The 20243-nt window shown below is 44.8% G+C and overlaps 1 protein-coding gene and 1 long non-coding RNA gene across 2 annotated transcripts in view; one reads left to right on the top strand and one right to left on the bottom strand.

The window, feature by feature from the left end:
* Window positions 1–20243, top strand: part of LOC138513852 (calcium-binding protein 5-like) — a 108257-nt gene that overhangs the window by 30398 nt on the left and 57616 nt on the right. The window contains exon 2 of the mRNA XM_069628965.1: window positions 15468–15498. Within this exon, the coding sequence (XP_069485066.1) occupies window positions 15468–15498 (31 nt within the window). The remainder of the gene's footprint in view (window positions 1–15467; window positions 15499–20243) is intronic.
* The window catches only part of LOC138513854 (uncharacterized), a 230265-nt gene that overhangs the window by 10584 nt on the left and 199438 nt on the right, over window positions 1–20243 (bottom strand). The window lies entirely within an intron of this gene.

The raw sequence follows: 20243 nt of genomic DNA on the forward strand, positions 1-20243 counted from the left end.
GGGCCGCGAGAGACAAGGGTATGTCAGTCCCCAAGACTTGGGTGCTCCTGTGTCACTGTGCGACAGTGGCGGTCGCCGCTTGTGACTTTGCTGCCTTTCTTCAAGTGTCCTGAGATCAGCTGCATCTGTGTTTCTTTGTACTTCATTTGAGACGAGAGGTACAGCTCCAGATGTAAATTTGACCCGCATCCGCACCCACAGCGTCTGTTCACTTTGAAGCGTAACCAAGGAGGGGATTCCGTAGTCCAGGTGACCGTCTTCAAACCTGCCAAGTTTAAACCTGGAGTGAGCTAAGGGCGGTGAGTAATCATACCACTTACCGGTGGCCCCTAGTTCATCCAATACCTTTTTCCTTTTTACGCACAAAGGATCCCCTGTGGTCCGTGTCTTGACTTGGGTGGCTCCTTCTTCCTATAGTCGTCCGAAGTTGGGGACAGCTTTGTTCTCCATTGCAGACCCAACTCTGACACTTGGAACCGAATTTCACACACTACAGTGTTCTCATCTAACTTTTCCTTCCCATTGAAGTTTGTCCCTTGTGAGCTTTATGCATCGATGAGCGTCTTTTTTACGCACGAACATAACATTGAGCACAAGGCTCCAATCTTCATAGGGCTGGACTTCCTACGATAGGGATACCCATTTCTGGAGTTGGCCATTGTATTAAAGTTTGTGTGCTTTCCCTCCTTGCAGGTTTTGGTGGGAATCCACAATTTACCACATTGACTGATAAGTGATTGTACATATGTTTTATAGAGTCTGTGCTTCAGTAGTAGTATTACTGTGTTCATCATTATTCACCTGTGTTTATTAAAGGCCTAATAAATTGCATATTTTTGATACACTACTGTCTAAGAGTAATTCTTGTCTCCTACAGTGTGTGCTCATCCAAGACCTCAGATCACCCCCACTAATCCTCAGACTTAGCCTTGACTGCTCTCCAAGCTACTTTGAATTGTCCTCGCTAACTTCGCAGAAGTGTTCCCTGTTTCACTAAACAAGGGTGGCCTCCTGAACATCGGTTCACCAGAGCAGAGTTCAGAAATCCATTCTAACACCAATTGCCTGCAAGGTTGGGTGGATAGACTTCAGAGCACCTACTACCACAACCTGTTTTGGCTATCCCCCTCCGTGGGGGGATGAGGATGTCCATTGATGGTCACCTCACCACCCCCAGAAGCCCTGGAGAATAAGTGGTTTCTGTTTATAGCAGATCACGCAGCCAAGTATGACAAGGCAGTGCCTAGAACAGCACAGCAGTCTATTTGTCCAACACTCAGTGGGATGTTTACTTGAGTTGGTCTCTCCAATAGGGCAATTTTTCCGACTAGCTTTGACCTTACAACTTCTTATATAAAGGCAATTTGCAAGTAATGTGATGGTCACCCACATTGACCACGGCTTACCACCTTCAGTCCAGTGTGTTAGTGTGGGCTCTAACAAAAAGTTGAAAAGCATGATGGGGGCCTTAGAAAATGCAATAGGGAGGAAGTCTCAGGATCTGTTTGCTTATTGCTTATATGCAGGGACCTTAGATAGGAGCTCTGCTCAGCCCCCTTGGACTTTTCTTTGACAACCCACTGTCCTTGGTGAAGGCAGGCTTGGAACGGCCATTCCAGATCCACACATAAAATACAGTGGGCTGCGTGCTATGCCCGCATTAAAACAATGGCCAAGCACATGACAAAAGCAAAGCCCAACATTAAGGCTAATCATGTGCTGATTGAGCAACAATGTGATCTGAAAGTGGCCCTAAAGCAGTAGTCTTCAAACATTTTTGGCCTGGGCCCCCCCTGAGCAAAACTTGGGCAGGCCGTGTCCCCCAAAAATGCCAAATGGACAGCATGTATTGCGCACCGTCACTGCACCCTACTCCCAGTATAGTCCCTGGGCTCCGCCACCTGCTCCCATTACATTCGCTGGGCTCTCCCCATCCTGTTCCCAATACAGTCCGAGGGCCAGTGGCGGCTGGTGAATTGTTTAAGTGGAGGGGCATAACTATTTCCCCCAAAAATGCCATAGCGACGAGTGCAGCAAGGGAGACCGAACCAATGGACGGGTGTTCTGGGGGTTTTCCCCCGTGAATTTATTTTAAATAATGGGTTAAAATGTTGCATTGTAGAGCATACTTGAAAAAGAAATAGCCAAACAGTTTGCAATTGGTGCTGGAGGGCCCAGTGGGTAGGCATAACATTTTTTACTGGACATCTATAGTAGATGTCCAGTAAAAAGATACCATCCCTGTCCCCTGGGCCTCACTGGGCCTAACACAATCAACATGATAATGTGGGTATGCAAGGCACTGGGGTGCTAAGAGGCAAATCATGGTATTTTTGACTGGACATCTATGATGGAAATCTAGTAAAAAAAAAATATCATCCCTGTCCCCTGGGCTCCACAGCACCTCAGAAGGAGAGCTGGTTTTGGCAGGTGGGTAAGGGGATTGTGCAACAAAGGCATTTAGGCATTTTTAAAATGCCTTTGTTGTACAACCCTACTTCCCCCCTCTATCCAGCACTTGTCAAAATCAGCTCAACGGATCAAAATAAACTAACACACACACACACACATTCATACAGCAATCACTTTCATTCACACAAGCATCCATCACCATACACTCACTCATAACACAAGCATACACGCATCCATAGACATGTTTAAATAAAAGAAAAAATGAACACAAAACGTACCTTCTGCATTGGCCTGCATGTGGCTGCTGAAACGCCCTGCTCCAGGCTGCTCTGTCCGTATGTGCACCAGCCTTGCATGGCTCAGTGAGCATGTGCGGGTGGGGCACTGAACTGAACTGTCAAAGGGAAATAGTGTTTCCCTTTGACAGTTCAGCCAGCCCAGGAGCACTCCCTCAGATGGAAAAGCAGCTGAGGGAGTGCTCATTGTTTCACTGGGATGGATCCTTAGCTACTCCATGATGGTTGAGGTGCCACTCGGTGGGCGCCCCCTCCCCATTATGGAAGAGCCGCCACGCTCGGATTGGCCCATAGGGCAATAGGGCAATGCCTGTACCAAAAATGCAAAATGCTAGTGTCGGCCAGTCAAAATGGGCCACCTTTTTGGCCAATGTGGGTCGGTTTGATGAGTTACTTCACTATGCAGTTAGTAATTTTGACCATTGTTGCTGAATAAATATTCTTTAAATATCACAATTTACTTACATTTTAACACAAAGCACCCCCTTGGGTACTATTCAAACAGTCTGTGACTAAAGGAATGAATATCCATTTACAACTGCAGGGCACTTTTTCATTCGTGCCTGGGACAGTTTCATGATTCAGCCCGACCATGTAAGCCACCCCTGCACATTTCTTCCAATCTAAAAAAAACACGAAAACAAACGACAAAACATTTATTTATTTATTACATTTCATGCTGGGCTCTCACGGCCCCCCAGTGAGGTGGCTGTGGCCCCCTATGGGGCGCGCCCCACAGTGTGAATACTGCTGCCCTAAAGGTTAAGAAAATGTCCAGGAGATATGCTTATTAAGCCACCCAATTGGAGGGCTTTGGATACCAAGTGGGTTACTGGGACTCGCGGTGATATCCGGAAGACCATTTTGCTCAAGCACATAGTTGATACAGGGGGACCCTAGAAAACATCATTGGGTGTTCCACGTCAACTGAGGCCATAACACTATCACACGGACACCGCTGTCCATGGCGGCACCAACGTCAAACCTTTTGACCAACACCCATGGCACACAATGTGCAGGCATTTATTCCACATAACGCTGCATATATTGTAACACTTTCGCCAAAGGAGATGAAATGAGCGACCTCTATACCTGCACAGGCATCTATTTAATGGACTGAACAATGCCGATGTGGCATTTACCATGTATTTATTTATTTATTGCATTTGTGTAACGGCCAGACGCGGAGGTATCACAGCGTTTGTACAGAAGAATACCGACGGGCACATAGCCAATAGACGTAGGTTGTACGAAGACAGTTAAAAGTGTTTGGTAAAGCGCCAGGTATACGTTGCGGAAAAGCAAAATCAAGTCTAAACATGATTCTAATCTACTCAACCAGAATTCTACATCTACAGTGACAAAGACTAACAGCGTTTTTTAAGACGTTGGCTTGCAAATGCATTGGTCATCTTAAAAACGCTAACATTGCCAACATGAGGTGCCAATACGGCGATCAAGCCAGACAGGCGGTCAAGGGCCCGTTTTCTAGGCCAATATGAACCAGCTTCATAAGTTAGGGCACTGGTCATTTAGACCATCATTACTCACCCAGTGTAGCATTAACTGGCCCACCAGAATGCAGCGGTGGACTGGGAACCAAAATAGGCCCTGGAAATAATGTTCAAAGTGGCACTACATTATACATTTTCGCAAGCCCAACCCCTTTCCTGTGTGAAAACTTGAAAATAAAATAGGTTACCATACAAAAGAGGCCCAGAGTGCAGAGCCCTACTGGGAAATCTCCAGAGTTCCCTACAGGCCTGTCCACCAGCCCTGCCAGCACGAGCCAAAGAAAGGAGAGGGCCCAGGGCATTTAATATCCTGCTATTAGTACCCCAGACCCCAGAAATTCCTGGTCATGTGGCTGTTAGCTTGATTTTTTTCCCCAGGGAAATTGCAGCTTCAATCAATGTGATTGCCCAATTTTCCCTGAAAAAAAAAATACTAAACAAGATGTCCAGCAACAGAAATAGTTAAGGGATGTAGTCTTTTAATTATTTCTATTGCGTGGCTGCAGGTGCCAGAGAAGCAGAGCCGGTGCTTGCAGGTATGTGGGATGTGGCAGGTGCGGGACTCACGGGCAGGTGACTGATGCCGGTGTGTGGCGGCGGGACAATGTAACTCAGGGTGCCGGCATGAAGGGAGAAAAAAGTGGCACCCCGGAGGAGAGCCTTGGGCGGTCATCAAGGAACGCGCGCATCCGTCGCTGGATTACACCCTCATGCTGTGAATCCTGATTGCCCAGCACCTCTCCCCGGGAGCATTTTTTTACAAATGTGACCAATAATATCAACCCCATACCTGCACCCCCATGTATGTTTCAAGCACTTTCTTGCAAAAAGTATGCAATTGTGATTTGCAATTTTGGGACACTTTTTATTGGTGGCAGCGTAGTCTTTTGTTCCAGTCTGACCTTGACGAGGAGGGAATATGGTGAGACAAATATTACATAAAAGAGATTTTGCGTCAATTTCTTGAGTGTCCACAAAGCTCACGGAATGAATTAATATATATTTAATTTCTAAAAAGCAGTGGTTTGGGTGTCACATGGATACCGAGGGACCAGTTTTCCACATGGCATCCACCCACCTTTAACTGTTTGTTTTGAGGTTTCTAAAAAGGTTCATGAATTATTAGATTTGTTTTTTAAATAGTTTTGTTGCCTGGACACTATTTAAAATAAGGGTTTTTAACTTATTGTCATACCAATAAACGCAATTATTGTGTTCTACAATGAATCGGGTAAAGTACAGGGATATCGCGGTTGCTTAGAAAAAGTCCATCCAAGGTCTTTTGAATTCCTGGGATAGGTTGGCCCAGCGATGACAAACAGCCGGCAATATTTTAAGTTTGATAAAACCTCACGGATAAAGTTTTGATACAAATGCACCTCGTCAAGAAAGAAGTAGGTTTTTAACAAGCGGTGGCATGAAACAAATACAAGGCAGGAGAGAACAGGCCTTTTGACCAGGTTGAACCAACCCAAAGCAGCGAGGGTAGATTCTGCAATAGATCCGATTTAATCACACAGATCCGATTCAAAGATGTGTATATAGGTGGTCAGTCAAAATCTCGAAAACAAAATCTCGAATGACAAAAAGCCTGAAACAAAAATCTCGAAAAAAAAAATATCGAATTTTTTATTTATTTATTTATATATGTTTTTGGGGTCAGGTAAGTAAAAAAAAGGGGTAAAATAAAAAAATAAATTAAAAAAAGGGGGGTTGGGGGGGGGAACCCCCCCCATTTTGAAAAAAAACACATTGAAAAAAAAATTCGATATTTTTTTTTCGGCCTTTTGTATTCGAGATTTTTGTTTTCGAGATTTTTTGATTCGGTATTATCACTATGAACCGTGTATATAATGTGTATAGATGTGTACAAGCAAACAATAAATAAATAAATAAATAAATAAATAGCATTCCCTAGGAGTAGCACATGGAAGGGGGATTTCTGAGTCTTCTGTGCATTTCATTTTACCCGGAACACACAGTTTGAATGTTTCCCCAATACAGGCCCCTTAAGGGGAAATGCCCTCCTAGCGCCCCCATTGCAGGCCTATTATACATAAGTGTTGGGACAGACATCTAACAATATTGTATGCGAGCAAACAGCTGGTACACCTCGAGTCCTGCTCGACGCTCCAGAAATGCGCAGTGCCCCTTGGCGAAACCAGTGACCTGGCATTTCGCTGCATCACACAAATGAAATAAATGGCACCTGTATCACGGTGTTGACTGGAGTCTTTCTTGGGGATTGGTCCTTCTTTCCATATGGAGAAAACAATTCAGGGACATGAACAACCTGCATCTGGGTCTCTCATCCATATTGGCTTTGTAGTCGGGGAGTCTCCCAAACTCTTTTGCAATCCTACAGACAGAGGTAATGGTGCAGCTGGGCTGGACAGTGAGGAAACGCAATATCATCAGCCAAAACACTGATCCAGGCAGTTACAGTGGAGTCGCGGCTACAGAAAGGTTGCCATTCCCTCTAAGGACGTGAGAAACAAGAGGTTTGGTGGGTAGGGTGAACAAAGCCAGTGGCAGGGAGAACCCATGCATAGTCCTCCTCTGAGCCAGAAAAGGTCCTGCTAGGACCTCGGCCAGACATGCAGCAGAAATTGGAGATTGAAAAAAGCACATATTGGGGTTCATGACAATTGTTGGCCAAAAATGTAATCTTGCCTGATCCTGTAAAAACATTTCTCTGCACTGAGGAAGACCGCTACAGAAGAGTTTGTTTGCATAAACAGTGTTGACGACTGAGACAAAATGGTTGGTATGTTGGTGTTTCAGACCAGAATAAAGCCATGTGGCTGCGGGGAGACAAAAGGTGGAAAATAAATGTGTTGGCCTATTGGCCAGAATTTTAGCAGAACAGAGGGTGGGAGTCTTACTCTTCTTTAGAAACACTGCAATCTGAGCCTTGCTCCAGAAGGGAGAAAAGTGGTTTCCCTGAAATGCTGTTGTTAGAAAGGTTGTGATTAATATAGGAAGCAGTGCGCTATGGTAAAGACATCAAATGCAGTCAAAAGCCCATGTCCCTCCTTTTCTGTCTTTTTTGGCCATTTGCACAAGTGCCACTTCCACCTCTTCAAGTGATGTTGGCATCTAAATAATATCCTGCTGTTCCTTAGCAAGCACGTTTAGGGCTCTGAGAACTCCATAGGGTAGACAAATGAAATGCACAAAAGCCCCCAAAACCTGGCTATGCCCCTGGAACCGAAGAGAGCTTTGAGCTTCTATGTTGCTCGCACATCCGAGTTTCGGAGGTCAGATAAGATGGTCGTGGCCCATTCTTTGTCTGGAAAGGGTCTTGCCATAACAAAAGAAACTGCCTCTTGATGGCCCTTCAGCTACCCTGAATCTTACATTCCTTGGAATGAGTCTATGGTGAGTAAGGAGGCGGACATCTGCCCAGTGCCGACAGTATTGGCAGAGCGCTTATATCTCTGTCCTACATGTCCTATAATTCAGAATATAACAATATCTCCGATACTTCTCCTCTACGTCTAGGGATGAGTTTCTTTGAGGACTACTACTAATGTCCCATTGCCATTAGCTGTGTAACTATTTGGTTGCTCAGAAGATCCAGCTTCTCAAAGGTTGGGCCTGGTTTGGTTGTGACGCATTAGTTGAGCGATTTGTCAATCATATTTACTTTGCCGCCCACACTGTTTATAAATGAAGCAGCTGTTGCACACGCCTCTGCTTATAGATTGAAGAGTGTGGTGTAATACAGAATTGTATGTGCTATTCAGATCGTTATGGAAATCGTGTAAACTATTTCCCTGCATGCCTGTCTTAAACTCGGATGGCCCATTGAGCATTTATTTTAATATTTATTTTAACTCTTAATCATGTCAAAAAGTCTAAATATGTTGGTCACATAATGGATCAGTTAAACTTCAATTTAACCTAGTAATGATCAGGGTTGGACAGGGGGCAAGAAATTGGCTCGTGCACCAATAACAAAGTGGCCCACAGGCACAAATGGAAATGAATTGCATCAGGCTATTTGAGTAGTCCCCAATGGGGAGTTTTTTTTGTAAAATATGTTTAAAATTCAACATTTTAAAGAATATGTGTTCAGTAAGACTGGTTAAAACCTCTAATTGCACAGTGAAGTAACTCAAATTGGCCCACAGGAGCATGTTGGGTCTGCACGCAGGGAATTGCCCTGTAGCCTAGGAGTGAGGAAAGATAACTCGTTTGGATCCTTTATTGGCTCGGCTTTGTGTGCCATGGATGCCATTTAAAAGGCTTAACCGCACCCGGTAGCTGGTGTATGAAGTAGGTCAACTAGTGTCGGGGGTGGGCAGGGGGGTGGGGAGGGGGGCACATTGCTATTTGGCATCTTTGAACATTTTGACTGATTGAAATATGAACACAAACATTGGCTGTGACCTTAAGCATGTTCAAAACAAAGGAACTGTTGCTGTGACTGCTATTTCCGGCCTTGCCAGGAAGACATTTCCAAACAGTGCCAGATGCACATTCAATTAAGACATGCGGTTGTTAACTGAAAGGTTGGGGGTTCGTGCCTACCCCTGGGTGCCTTACGTGTTAATGTAAAATTGAATATAATAATGTTTCTTTGGTTTATCATTGTTTGCGAATGAACAGAAATCTGACGATATATAGAGTGACACGCCTGTTGGGGGGTGGGGTGGGGGGGGTTAAACGAAAAAACTCCCTGCTGGCCCAATTCCACTATACCTTTGATGGCCGAGTGCTGTTACATCCAGGCTACTGCCAAGCAGCTCTGCTTCAACATCTTACACAGCTCTTCATCCTGATCCATGGACTGATATGATGATGACCTGCACACTGATAACCGTTTCCCTGTCAAGGGGAAGAGCAACAGGTCGGTTGAAGGGTGATGTTAGAGATCACATCCAGGCTGAGATCACCACAATGCTTCTCATAGGGGTCGATTAATCTTTGCAGAGTCTATGGGGAAGGCAAAGTTGTATTGAAGTCTGACTGATTTGAAAGTCTTTGTTAATTCCACACTGCAAAACGCTGCCACACAAGCAGAAGCACGCCCCATTCCAGAACCCGATGAGCCAATGGATGCAACAGAAGCAGCTCAGTTCCTGAACACCTTCAGGCTGATGCCAGGGACCTGTACAATTGCCTTAAGACTTGTGCCAAGGAGAAACATGCATTATTGACTACAAAGAGCCTGCCCCAGGGTAAGGCAATTCCACTTGGACTAAAGAACTTGTTTAGAGGTTAGGGAGAGGACCATGTCCTCACTGTCTGGATTGCTTTTGTGTCTGCTCCGATAACATGACCATGTTTAGGCCCGGCTTGAAAGACAGCTCACCCATCCCAAGAAGATGCTGTGGGTCCTCTTTTTCCACTTCACGCTGGCGTTTCTCTAAAACCATCTAGTGTTCTCTGAACACAGTCGGCCTGGAAAGGGGCGAAATCTGGAACTACATGCACCCGAGATAAGACTCAGGAGCTGCAGAGTCTCCCTAGGACTTTTTAAAGTGGTTCCTGGTCCTGCATGGCCAACTTTCTAAACGGCAGGTTGAAACCCGCCCATCTCTTCGCCCACTCTTCCCCTCTCTCGTGCGGTCCCTGTGGTTTTATCACGGACCCATTTCCCTGTGTGCTCATCTCTCTCTCTTTCTCTACTCCACACCCTTTCTGTGCACACCTCTGTCATGCTGTTGCAGTTGCACCCATTGCCCCTTATTCAACCGCAAACCCACTTCATTAATGCTTGAATTCACTAAAGCGATAATGGGTTGAGTGAATATATTTTGAGCTAAATGATGACACTCTTCATTGGCTGTACCTTTCTTGATTGCTGGCCAGTCACATCACATGACTGCATTTCCAGGCATCTGATTTTGCTTAGGTGACGGGGGGCAGCATATTCCATCAACATCATCACATTAACTAACCCCGCTGTGACCCAGTGATGGGTATATTGCTGACCGATTAAAAGCAGGCTGCCCAGGCCTCTTTAGCAAGTGTTATTAAACAAGTGTACTTTACAAATGCTCCCTTGCCATGGACCAAGGTGTGAAACTAAGGAACTTTGAAAAGGCTCGTGGCCTCTCGAACTGAGGGTGCAGCCTACACAAAGTGGATGAGAATCACATCTTAGCTGGAGACCTTTCTTTACAGAGAGATGTGTGTGTTAGGGAGACTTTCCAGAAGGCCCTCTGGTCAGGGTCCTTGGGTATATATTCCTGAATCAAGAACCACTAGCGATTCCCACAAACTCACCAGGCTCACGAAGTGATAGGTACGGACGAGCAGAGCAGCCCAGGCCTAACACAAAGGAGGCGGCGTGGGTAGGGTCACAGATTCAGTATATACATTTTGTTATTACCAAATAAGAGGTTCCACACACTATGGGCCTCATTCCGAGTATGGAGGTAGTCATGGTGCTATTTGCGCCACGACTACCTCCCATACGGGTACCGTGTCCGGTTTGGTGAGATGGGGACTTATCGGTTCAGTCCGACCTTGGCGGGACCGGTAAGTCCCCATTCACCAAACCATTCCCCATTCCCATTTGAGCCCCCATAGGGCTCAATGGGAAGGGGGAAGTAGCTAATAATGGTACCGCAATTTGCGGTACCGTTACTGACTCTGATTTCCCTTAGCGGGTCCCGTCCTTAACGCCTGGTAAAACCAGGTGTAAAGGAAGGGACCCGCTAAGGGAACTCGTAGTAGGGCGCAAAGGGATTACCGGAACCGATGTCCTTAACAGTGCACGGTATCCCTTTACGCCCACCTCGGAATGAGGCACTATATGTGTAGAAGAACTATAATCTTAACATTAATAAAAGGCAAAGAGGAAAACCATACAAGAACAAGTAAGAGGTCACAATGTAGCAAGTAAGTATCAATTTTTCAGTAAGAATTTGTTTATAGAGTTAAAGCCATTCCAGAAAAGAACCAATAGTAACAGGTATTTAAAATCCATTTGGCTCCGGTAGTGTCACAACCTTGTCAATGAGTCAGGCTAAGAAGCCAATAAGTGTTTTGTTTTCATTATAAAACAACAAACAAAAAGAGGCATTTGGGGCTCTGTACCCTTGCCCTCAACCTTGAAGGTGGTCCCACCTCCTTAACCCAGGCTCCCTACTCCATAAAGCATTTATTTTCACTATAGCCAAGCTAAGCCTACTGTCTGGCGGATTCTAATCCTTTTAGGCCTAAAAGCTGTAACTCCCTCTGGTGGTTCCTAGGTGACCTAAACAGTGGTAGCCCGATTGCCTCGTCATTCCCTTCCTCTCGCGACAGTCGTTCAAGCCCTATCCTCACTCTCTCCAGACACTCCTCTCCTCTACCCAACCTCCGTCTCTCGCTTTGCCTATCTACCCTCCATCCCCCTTCTGGTCTTATCACTCCTCTCACTTCTCCTGTTTGCACCCCCCAGCTCCCTCCTGATCATATTCCTCCTCTCACTCTGTCTCGCTATTCTCCTTCCCACTCCTGGTCTTATCACCTGTCTCCATTCTCAGCCTCCTCCTGATCTTATACTCCCTCTGACTCTGCCTCTCTAGTCTCCTTCTCCTTCCTGGTCTTATTGGCTGTCTCCACTTTCCTTCTGACTTTCCTTTTGACCCCTCCTGTCTCCAGTCCCTCATAACTCTCCTAATCTTACTCCTTTCTCTCCTCCACCTGCTGCACACTACTCTATGGTTTATTGACCTCCTTTATCTCCTCCAACCTCACATGAACACCTTTTTGCTGAAGACTGACTCTCCTGGGTTTATATAGTCCTACACTTCCTGTATAGAAACTTGCTTGATCCTCCATTGGCTACTTAGGTCAGCTGTTTCCCTTGGCCAATATCCTTCTATTATTCCCAACTCTCCAGATCTCTTCTCCTTGTGGGTTGAGTTACTCCTTGGAGACTCCATAAGGGTCTTTAGACCCACCCCTGTTCCGACTCCATTTCCTTTCAACCGGCCATGTAAAAAGTGGTATCCTTTGTCCTCTGTTCTTATCTTGTATTCAGTAAGTCACTGTCCACAAAGGTTTTGTGGATGGTTCCGTGGGTTCCCCAAGTGTGGGGCAGCTCCTTGCTGGTTCAAGCTCCTCCAAGGCTGCTCCGCTGTTCCCCTGTCGCACGCAAAGGTACTCTGTGGTACGTGTTGGGTCTCCCAATCAGCTCATAAATGGGGGAGGATAGTGCATGTTCATTCGAGAAACCACTACTTTCCTTCTCTTCTGGGACTGGTCTTGACCATTGGGCCGAGGTGCACTATGGCACTCATAGTCCTTGTAGCTTGTCACTGGACTGTGCTGATTTCCAGGGCCCTTTTATCCAACACTTTTCTAAAAACATGTATTTTTCCTATTGTCACGTTAATTTAGTGTGTGGCTTGGTGTATTGTAAATGTTGATGAAAGGCATAAGATGACATGGAAGGAAGGCAATGTTTTCAACTGGCTAAACTGGGCCTAATAAATCAGGGCACCTGAGGTAAAGTTCTAGGTTCTCCACCAATTAAAATTAGATTGCCTAGAATTGATTCAGTTTAGCAGCATTATTTTTTTTTAAAAACCATACGCGGAACCATTTTATCCTTAAATACCTCATTGCCACAACCAGGACCATCCACAATATTCCATCCCTCCTTCTACATTGACTTAACTGGTAGTGGAGTAGATTCAGCCCTGTGGCAGTAGGCTGAACACTGGCAAATACAACTACAATTGGCCTGTGATGGAAGTGCTTAGGCTTGCAAAGTTGTATGTCACATATAATGACAACGCCTGGCTTCCATATCATGCCTTACCAGGCATAATATGGTAGCACTTGGGCAATTGAATTTACACATGGCATATGATGTCAGAAGTTGGACATGTGCGGCGGTACCTTGTATGTGATGACTAAACAAACCTATGATGCTTAAAGTGGCATAAGATGCACTCCCTGTGGAAATGAGGCTGTACGCAGCATAGTGTTGCAGCGAGGCATGTGATGCAGAATTTAGCATATGGTCCCCACATCTGACATATCAGGCTGGCACTGACATACTATGTCAGTAACTGGCCCTATGAGGCTAGACTGCCACATAAAGGGAGTTCAGCTACTCTATGACTGATCCTGCATGATGTGCCCTTAGCATGTCATCGCTGCATTTATGGCATATCGAAGATGCAGCCAAGGTAATGTATGGTTCCATACAAGAAGAATTGTTGACTCATCCTCAGAAAGTGAAAAACAAGCATTTAGAAGGAGATTAGATAGCCAATAAAGCTGCAATATTGCTTTATCATTTGTTTTTATCACTCGAGTTTGGAGGTTAAAGCTTACAACACAATTTCATTATATTTACATAAACATCCAAGTCAGATTTTTAGGAATGACTTTTTACGACTGAAATGTAATCTTTTCCCGAAACATGAAGTCCTCGGTTAGAGAAGCAATAGTCATAGGAATTATCGTTTATGTAGTTATTGTGCATTTGAGGTTGAGACATTGCAACATCTTCTCGTATCCGGTGAACCTTTGACACCCCGGCGGGCTTTACACTTTCATAAATTTGTTTACCGTGAAGATCTTTTATCTATGGACTTCTTTTGGTATCATATTTTAAGTTCCAATGAAAGCTCTTGGATTGGTCTTTCATTACTCATTGTGGCTATGGATTGGGCACATTTGCATCTGGAACACATTTATGAACTGGTTTAGTGCCAATGATTGGTATGGATGATAGTTAGAAACACATGTACTCTTGTTCTGACTACACTGGCGCTAGCACTACGGGTTGTGCACATGATGATTTTCATGTATGTACTTACTGATTGAATTGAAGTCCTTATATCATGTTTATTTGCAAACAGGATTTTTTGTACTCTATGGGCCTCATTACCAGGAATGTGGCAGAGGGACAACGGCGCCGGTAGAGCTGCCGGACCTGTTATCCCTCTACCGGCCCATTACGAGGTCTGCTGGCGGGTCCCGCTAAGGACGTCTGGTAAAACCAGGCGTCCTTAGCGGGACCCGCTAGCAGAGCAGGATGCTAACAACGGGCCCGTCATTAACAGGCCCGTTGTAAGCATCCTACCCATTCCCATTGAGCCCTATGGGGGCTCAAATGGGAATGGGGATGTACTGGGTCCGGGTCCCGCGAAAGGGAATTAACGGGCCCTCCAAGGTCGGAATGGCCCGGTATTTCCCCATTCCAGGAACCCGGTACCCGGTATGTGGGTAGCATGCCGCTAAAAGCGGCATGGCTACCTCCATACTCGTAATGAGGCCCTATGTATGTATGTAGATTCACTGTTTCACAATGCACTCACTAATGTAAGTATTTGGGATTCTTTGTAATCATGTTTACTGTGTTTGTTAAATATTAACTCTTCAGAAATTAATCCCAAAAAAGCAAAAATCAATAGCGGCTACAAGTTGAACCACGCATTGAGAAAAACACACGTGGAATGCTATATATGTGTATGCTAGTGGAGTGTAATTAATACATTTGCTACTCCCCTGCTGTTGACCTGGTTTGTCCAGGGCACTGTCGGGGTTCTTTCACTTTCCAGGCTGATTTATTATAAGCCACTGCTCACTGGAAATAATACATACCGAGACTAAGGGTATGCCATAACTATATCAGTGGAAAGACCGACGACCCCCGTTGCTTTCGAATGAAATATCTTTCAGCATTGCTGTTTCAGCTTTTTTTTTTTTTTAAATCAATTTTAAACTTGTAGATCGATGGGGTGTGGTAAATTTTTTTAACTTTTAGTTTATATATGTATGAAAACTTTTACTGTGCTGTTATATATGTGAAAAAAGATTGTTTTAAATAGCTCTACCCAATAAATAAATTAAATGAATATAATTGAAAATGTCCTTGGACCGGCAAAGGATACCGTAACATTCTGAAATCGGTGGAAAAGCTGGAGACGGTCCTGTGCGGGCAGACAATGGTCAGATTGTATGTCCATTGCAGTCTCTAGTTGAAGCTAAAGCAGCAGTAAAACGCAATGTCCCTCAGTAGCCAGCCATTGGGAACAGTTTCATGGAGTCTCCCTGCTGGCAGCTGTACTCATATTCCACATGAGACTCCAGTAAAGACCTTGGTGCCATTGCAAAGGTGCGACTTCCAGTCCCAGAGATCAAATCATTTGCAAGTTATACCTCTCATTGTCCACCTATATGTCCCCGCTCATCCCCACCTTGTGTTGTTACACCTGTAGACGTCTCATTTCTGGTCTGTGCTCTCAATCCTGTTCTCTCTCTTTCTTGCTTCCTGCTGCCCCAGGAGAGAGAGTTGGCCCCAGAAGAGATGGATGGTAAGTGTCTGGCACTTGAACCTTGACCTGTCCATCTGGCTCTTGGGATAAGGGGCACATTATAATGGTGGGCTGCAATGCACACGTCGAAGACTATCAATAAACAAAATGATATCCAGGTATTGGTGCTGGCATCAATTGCCCTTCAACGTAACATTCTGGACTGCTATGTGATAATGGCCTACAGAAAAGACAATGGATACGAATGATGAGGCACTCTGCACGTGACCAACATAGCAAATATGGAATGCATAAATCAGCTTAGCACAGATTTAAACGGGAGGGTTTTTATAATTGTGCAATTATATATATCTAGTTTATACAAATGAAGATACTACAGTGCGATGATTAACATCTACTTTGTTCAAGTGAAATACAAAACATGGGAAATAAGATCTCCAAACACAAGGCAATTGAATTGATAATAAATCATACTGCTTAAAAATGTTAATAAGGAAAACTTGTCTAAGTTCCAAATAACAGATAATTGTTGTCTCCTTTAACAGGAACCCTCAGTATTTCTCTTTGTGTTTCATGTCCTCGCCCTTCTTCGGGAGTATTGCCCTCAAACCTCACTTCCTATACAAAGGATACGAAAACACTGAACAAATGTGTTTACTTTATTGGACCCGCTTGCTATTTAAAAGTATCAGTCAGAAGACACTGACCTTCCCATTTTGCATCTCACATCCAGATCAAATGGGACCTTCAATGTAAATAGAATGCTCGTGAAAAAATAATACAACCCCCTTAACTCCTTTCCATACTTAGTTGATAGAGACATAATGAATATCCATTTGTAGTTCAGTGAGTACCAACTGAATTTACCTGTTGCTAAAAGCACATTCTTTATGATGTTGTAGTCCACATTATAACTGGTAATATGTCTCAATTGCCTGCCTTTGAATTGATACAGGCAATCTTTAAAATGCAGCATCTAGAATGATCTGAAAATTAAAGTATCATACACCTATAGAAAAGACACTGCCCTTGTACGTTCTAACAGACAAAATAATAAGCTCAGCTAAGTACCATTATTATTAGTATAATTGCCTCCCTTGAGCCATGAAATTATGCAGAAAATAACACTAGAATTCAGTCTTTTAGAGATCTATAAGTAAAGAGCACACAGCTACAATACATTTGAAGACTCTTAAGTTGTGTCAAATCATTTCGTCTAATCAACATCCTATACATTGCACGTCTGATGTTAACATGCTTGTCAAAGAATGATGCACAATCATGGTGGTGTCAAAACTATCTACAATTTTGTGTCTTCCTCATTTTCTGTATGTGGATGTTGGATGTATGTTCTGTCCACCTTAATGTAACTCTTCCTGGGATCAAGCCAATATAAAAGATGCCATACAGGCTCCTTAAACAATAGATAAAGTTAAAAGAAGTGTATGTTGCATAATCCTTTAAGAGGATAGGCTTGCCCATCCAAGGACAATGCAACACATCACCCCTTTTCAAGCTACTGCAGTGTTGGCAAGACATATATGGTAAAGATGGAACCATGGCAGTCATGCTCGACCATGACAGGCACCATTGTCGAAGGCATAGGTACCTAGGATGACCATTCCTTTTATAACCTTGAGCAGCCAATTACCAAAATCCAGCCAAGTGGATCGCCACTGGAAAGGTGGTCAAGGAGGACGTCCACTCTACCAGATTTGGAGGTTCTTTCATAATTAGTGTCAGTTTTGTGGCTTTCAGTGGGGAATTCTACCACTTAAACACTCTTGTGACACACTTGTGCTCAACCTTTGGCATAAGGACTGGGACAAGACGGATCACCCGACCACTAGCAGGGAGGGTGATGCTGATCGTGACTTAATCTAGCACACGCATATTGCCTCTAACAGCTTGGATAGTGTAGGTTTCTCTCCCCGATGCATTTGGCATTTAGCAGGAAAAACAGCAAAGGTGCACATCCAAGACGAATGCCCAGTCTCGTTCCCTGAGTAAGGTGATATTAGTGATGCAGACAAAATGACTAGCAACAGTGAGAGAAGTTGTGGTTTGGTGGTCAAATATCTGAATTGTTATCCCAGAGTCTTCTATGCCCTCAAAAGAGAGCTTTAAAATGTTGTGGCTCTAAAGAGAAACACCCTCAGGAGTCTCTGAGGATTGGACACACAACCTGGCAAATAATGAGTAAATGTTACCTTGCTACCACTGCTGCAAATCCCATGCCGATCCCATTAGGGATATCCCAAATGGACTATTGTAGGCAGAGGAGAGCACAAGGTATTGTTTAACTAACAGTTATGTTAGTCTCTAAATCACTTAGAACTTTTCAAGAAGATTGCCCGTCCTGGCCTACAAGAATGCATTCTGAGATGACAATGCAGTGGCCAACTTACTATAATATTAGTATTGTATTCATCATTTATATAGCGCTCTTTCCCCATTTCTATGGCCTCAATGCGCTTTGTGGTTGGAACGCCCACAGTGAGCGCATTGCATGTGTAGGAGGTTCTAAGAGTTTAGATTAAAGATGCTTGTGTGTAGTGTTGCCACGTTAGGACCTAGGTGGGCAGGCAAGGCCCCAGTAAGCAGCCTGGAGGTCAGGCACGTGGGTGGGTGCTGTTGGTGTTTTAGGATAGAGTTCTAGTGCTGGAGATTCAATGTGTGCCCAGCTAGACCCAATTCTTTTTCGTTGGTTTTCGCTGTATACTAATGGCAGAGGTGTTGAGGTAGATCACAGGGTTCAGTGTGGACGGCTATGTGTGCTGCTAGACAGGAATAGCATAGTCATAGCTGCATTCTAGGGTGCATGGGTGGGTGGCGGGGCCTGTGTTCTGTGTCCACAGACGTGGTGTAGGGTATACGTATTGTAGGCTTGGCTGGAGTTCGACTGCAGAGTTCTTTTTATTGGTCCAGTGCGATTGGCTGGTCTCGCTATTCGTGGTCTTCCTAGAATGAAAGTCTGAGCAGAGGGAGAGGGTTCGGAGGGATGACGGGCAGAGGATGAGGGGAGGATGATAGTTTGTTTCGGTGTGCCTCTGCAAACGCTGCCGGCATCTGTCGGGTATTGGTGCGTAGGAATGTTGTTGTGTTTGGGAAGGAAGAGTTTTGTCTCGGTGTGCCGCTGTGAACACTGCCGGCACCCGTGGGGTATTGGCGGATAGGAGTATTGCTGTACTTGGGTCAGTATTTCAGTGTGCCTGTTTCGGAGTGTAGTGTGGGGGAGGGTTTCAAAAGGAGGGGGGGATCCAGGCTTTGAGGGCCTTTCTGAATGCCAGGTGATTGTCAATATTGCGAATGTGCTGGGGAAGGGAGTTGCAGATGGTCAGCGTGTGGAAAGAGAAAGAGGAACCGCTGTGTCTGGAGGAGTTGTACTATGGGACTACTAGGAGAGATGCTGTGCTAGATCTGAGAGTCCTTGAGGGATCATAACGGGTGAAAGAATTCCAGCCCTGTGTTGTGGATGGCCCGTGGGTGATGCACATGGCTTTAAAGGTAGTGCGTCAGCCAATCCGGAGCCAATAGAGGTCTCTCAGTGTAGGGCTGATGTGTTCTCTGGGAGGTAGGTTAATTAGCAGGCGTGCTGCAGCGTTTTGGATACTTGGTGCTCCGAGCCAAAGGCAGTTTGTGTAGTCTAAGCGTGAGAGGATGATGGAGATGATGGCAGAGAAACGGTAGGCGAGGATATGTGATGTAAGGGAAGATACGCCTTAAGATGTGTAGGTGGAAGAAACAGGTTCTGGAAACAGAGTTGACTTGTTGGGAGAGGGATACATCTGTGCCCAGTGTGCATCCAAGGTTTCTACCGGTAGGTAGCCTGCCAGGACACTTACATCACTGAAATTACCCTGCTCCTGAGAAGTTGGGATTCTACAACTACTGTGGCGGACAGATGCCTCCAGATCAACAAAATGTTGGAGGGTGAAGAGGAATCAAGGAGGGAGGACTATCTCTTGTTTTTTAGCAACCAACATTGCATTTGTGGGCAAAGGATCAATCCACTTCGAAGGGGGCCCTTTCCACCACATGACAATATTCTTAATCCAACCTCCTGGGGAAACTCCCATTTGTGAAGGTCTTTCTGTGAAACTATTGAAAAAAACTATACAATGCAAATCTTTCTCTAGGGTTGGTCTCGACTGATGGCCCAGATAGCCCTCAACTTTCCATATTGGGTTTCTACACCTAAATCACTAGATGCCTCTGGCCCTTTGCAACACTACACGTGTTGCAGGTGCCCTCTTGTGTGCCATAGGCTGTTCATATTGAACCACAATTTCTGTAAGAATGAACATATAGGTTGCATTGTAGGATTCGAAACTGAGTTGAGCTGGGAGCCATTTAAGCTCCCGCTTGTGGCCTAGAAGAGCCTGGTTAGCTTGACGCCAACAGCTACCAGGAGCGACCTTTGGCTCTCCAGACCAACTGATACCGAACAAACATCTATGTGGATTTAACTCCGTTTGTGGCAATCTATACATAAGCATTAGGGCACATCTAAACATTTAAAGCTTAAGGGTCATAAATAATGTGGAAGTTAGATTTGCGTAATGCTATGTATTATCTCCTGGTCACTGATTAATGCTGGATAACCAGGAGCTGTTTTAGCTCCTGCTTAACAAATCCCAATTTCCATCCCTGCTGGGGAGTCCTTTATTTTTGGAACATGTGCACATTATGCCTTGCAGAGAAATGCCTTCAACAACTTCAGAGTAAGTTCACGTACAACTGGCTCTGACGTTGTTCAAGGAAGTGGTTGCTACATGGACCAT

The sequence above is a fragment of the Ambystoma mexicanum genome, chromosome 12 (genome assembly GCF_040938575.1).
Source record: "Ambystoma mexicanum isolate Mex_15411 chromosome 12, UKY_AmexF1_1, whole genome shotgun sequence".
In the NCBI taxonomy this organism is placed as follows: domain Eukaryota; kingdom Metazoa; phylum Chordata; class Amphibia; order Caudata; family Ambystomatidae; genus Ambystoma; species Ambystoma mexicanum.